Source organism: Aplysia californica, unplaced genomic scaffold (genome assembly GCF_000002075.1).
Source record: "Aplysia californica isolate F4 #8 unplaced genomic scaffold, AplCal3.0 scaffold01104, whole genome shotgun sequence".
In the NCBI taxonomy this organism is placed as follows: domain Eukaryota; kingdom Metazoa; phylum Mollusca; class Gastropoda; order Aplysiida; family Aplysiidae; genus Aplysia; species Aplysia californica.
Window position 1 is genome coordinate 67301 of NW_004798374.1, and position 1311 is coordinate 68611.

The 1311-nt window shown below is 48.4% G+C and overlaps 1 protein-coding gene across 1 annotated transcript in view; it reads left to right on the forward strand.

Moving 5' to 3' along the window:
- The window catches only part of LOC101860707 (procollagen galactosyltransferase 1), a gene marked incomplete in the record, with an annotated part of 33243 nt that extends 31967 nt beyond the window's left edge, over positions 1-1276 (forward strand). Inside the window, 1 exon segment of the mRNA XM_013090007.2 lies at positions 735-1276. Coding sequence (XP_012945461.1) covers positions 735-1017 — 283 coding nt within the window.
- Positions 1277-1311: the final 35 nt, after the last annotated feature.

Here is a 1311-nt window from a genome sequence, read left to right on the forward strand (position 1 = left end):
TGTGTTGTATGTTGTGTGTGTGTTTGTGTGTTGTATGTTGTGTGTGTGTTTGTGTGTTGTATGTTGTGTGTGTGTTTGTGTGTTGTATGTTGTGTGTGTATTTGTGTGTGTATGTTGTGTGTGTGTTTGTGTGTTGTATGTTGTGTGTGTATTTGTGTGTTTGTATGTTGTGTGTGTGTTTGTGTGTTGTATGTTGTGTGTGTATTTGTGTGTTGTATGTTGTGTGTTGTATTGTTGTATTTCTGTGTGTAGTTGGCCGTTGTCACGGAAACTCCCCTACTGTATCTGTAAAGTGACAGTGTCTGCGTGTGTCCACCCTAGGGGCAGTGCCACTGACTGAAGTGTCTTTAGGCCATTCCCTTAGGGGGACATTTCTTGTTCTCATGCACAGTAGATGGGCTGATCCAACAGTGTCATGCTCATAACTGTGCCTGATCTACAACAGGGAACAGCTGCTTTTTCTTTCCCAATCCTTACTATCGTCATTTTTACTCTACTTCTTTTGTATGTTTGTCACTCTCTTGTGACCTGCTATTTCTGGGGTGCCTTGATAGTCGAAGCAGACTTTGTGCTGTTGAAGCTAGAGAGGTGAGCAGAGTAAGCCTGATTCCCTATAAGGACTTCTCTGTTGACATCCACCCCTTGGCGCTCATATGACCTTATGCAGTTTCGAGTGCCGTAAAACCTCCACTAAAACAAAAACTAACTGTGTGGTCCCCCCCCACCCCCCGCAGGGACAGCTGGAGGCTCAAGTTCTGGCCCCGGGATATGGTGAGCCTCTCGGCCGACCCGTTCCTGCTGTACCCGACCCACTACACGGGGGAGCCTCACTACTTCTCTGACACAGAAGACTCGGTCGTCATCGAAAAGTGGGACACCGCCGAGCAGGAAGTGGGGCAGGCAGGCGCGGGAGACGAGGGGGAGATGTCCCCACCTGATGGAGGGGCGGAGGAGAGGGTAGGGTCAGGGGAGAGGGAAGGGAAGTCTGCGCTGGACCAGGGGAAGGAAGAGTTGTGAGCGTCTGACGGCAGCGGTCGTTGGGGGAATTGTGTTCAGTGAATAGGAGAAGAGAATCTTGACTGGTTTTCTGTCGGTCAAAATGAGGCTTATGTCGCTGATAGTGTGTTGTATGTCGCTGATAGTGTGTTGTATGTCGCTGATAGTGTGTTGTATGTGTAGTCGCTGATAGTGTGTTGTATGTCGCTGATAGGTGTGTTGTATGTTGCTGATAGTGTGTTGTATGTCGCTGATAGTGTGTTGTTGTATGTGTAGTCGCTGATAGTGTGTTGTATGTGTAGTCGCTGATAGTGT